At 48.3% G+C, this 2076-nt stretch overlaps 1 protein-coding gene across 1 annotated transcript; it reads right to left on the minus strand.

The window, feature by feature from the left end:
* Positions 1 to 537: 537 nt before the first annotated feature.
* On the minus strand, positions 538 to 1575 carry MRPL40 (mitochondrial ribosomal protein L40; the record flags this gene model as incomplete). Its single annotated transcript, XM_010144377.1, has 3 exons — positions 538 to 847; positions 1187 to 1342; positions 1492 to 1575. Coding segments are annotated over 3 exons (550 nt in total), but the record flags the coding sequence as incomplete, so codon positions are not given.
* Between the last annotated feature and the right edge of the window lie 501 nt (positions 1576 to 2076).

Genomic DNA, 2076 nt, shown 5'->3' on the forward strand with positions numbered 1-2076 from the left:
CCTGTGAACTGACTGAGGGTGCACTCGATGTCCTCATCCAGATCACTCATAAATGTATTTAAGAGAACAGGCCCAAAACTACTTCACTGCGTTCTGAAAAGAAGGAGAAATCAGCTGCTGCCTTCCCTACGGCTCAGACTCCCGCATGATGACTGAGACGTTCTTTCCTCCTAGCGCAGGAATCTTCCCAAGTGATGTTTATGTGGAACAATAACACAGTGCTTGGGAGCGTATGACGGGATGAGAGATACGAGCCCAGAAAGATTAAATACGACCTCTTTGTCCTGTTCTAGTGTGGCACCGGTGTAAGGTCGTGTGGCTTTGCTGGGAGTCTCATTACCTGAAGAGCCATTTAGAAAACCCGGACAAACAAACAGGCACTTCATCAATACGTTTTTTTACAGTCACACACCAGCACATGTATTTATAGTCACACACCTACAGTATTTTAACCTGCAGGAGAAATCATTTATTCTTACTCCATTCTCCCCTCCCTCAGTCAGCGGAGTGGCTCGTGCCAGATGAGCGACTCCCCCGTCACTGCGTGTACACTTTGGTGATATCGACGCATTTTCCTTCAGGCGCATCGTAACCAGGCAGCGGTGGGGTGTAGTTAGGTCCATCTCTCTCAAAGGGGAACAGCCCCTCATCTCGTCTGACTGCTGCCTGATACAGCTCCTCGGATTCAAGGCGCAGTTCCTTCAGGGCCTCCTGCTGAGCTTCTACCAGGCTCTGGATTGCTTTCTTTTCTGCTTTATCTTGTTTCTGCTTAAACAAACCCCACCTCTTCATAAGTAAAACTCTTCTTTCGGTCTCCTCAAATGACAGAGGGGAAAGACTTCGCATCCTGATAAAGAATAAGGCGACACCGTGACAGTGGAACAGCCTGCACCCTAGGGAGTGAATTTAGAAACCCCAACAGTAACACCCCACCAAACCAGAGAACACGTTTCCTTCCTGCAGTGTCTGCCTGGGACATTTTCCAGGCATTGCAGCAGGACATTCACATTTCTATTTTCTCATAATTTTTAGCAGGAATAAATATAATTTGCTTTCCACATTTTTTCTCCTGGTAGGAGTAAGTAAGTTGCTGTACCGAGGCTGGCACTACACTGCAGTTCTGCAGAGAAATAAACGAGAAGTCATTCTACCGGGAATGCAAGCGCACGGTGAAAGATTTACTTACCTGTTGCTATCCGAGTACTTCAGTGGTGTGACAAAATCCTCTATTGGAATCATTTCTGGGGCAGCTTTTTCCAACTTTTTAATCTTCTTTTTCATACGATCCTTCTGTGCTTGTTCTCTCTTTACATCCACTTTCTTCTTCTTCTTTGGTTGTGCTCTACAAGGGAAATAATGATGGGAATGAAAGGTGTTTTGTCATTTAATTCAACACCAGCACCTTTCACTTCCACTTTACTCTTCCAGGAAAATTTGTGTTCTCCCAAGGATGAAAACACTTCTACTGAACTCCATGGAAGCTGCACTCACCTCATGGGGAGGGTTTCCCTGAAGGCCAGCAGCGAACTCTGCCAGTGACTTCCTCGGAATGGAACCGTCTGGGGCAGCCAAGAACTGAAGGAGGAAGAGGAACACAAATCACGAGGAGAAACTGATTTTGATGACATTGATCCCGCACAATACAAGAGCTATTTATTAGTCATGAGATTCAAATCATCTTTGGCTACTCAGTTCATGGCAGGATACAGTGCTTGTTCAGAGATGATAACAGCAAACTCTCCAGTCAGGGAACTAAGCCCAAACCTGGGGCTGTTCAGTGTTGTGGATCCACAGAGTGCCGAGGAGCGAAGCAGAGACGGTTTTTAGGTCTATGAATAGGTGAGAGCAGTTTTATTCTGAAGCTCTGAGAGTGGCCTCTTTGAGGTGCTGGTTTTGCAGAGGCAGAACCACCTCCGTTCCAGTGAGGCGAGAGGTGCCGTTTCTCAGGTGTCGGCGGATGTCACGAGAGGGAGAACCGGCCCCCGTACCCGCGCACCGGCTCCTCAAGGCGCGGAAACGGGCCCGCGCACACAGCTCGCTCCCGACGCCGGAGCGCAGGCCCAGGCCGCCGAGGGA

This window comes from Buceros rhinoceros, unplaced genomic scaffold (assembly GCF_000710305.1).
Source record: "Buceros rhinoceros silvestris isolate BGI_N320 unplaced genomic scaffold, ASM71030v1 C13007770, whole genome shotgun sequence".
Taxonomy (NCBI): Eukaryota; Metazoa; Chordata; class Aves; order Bucerotiformes; family Bucerotidae; genus Buceros; species Buceros rhinoceros.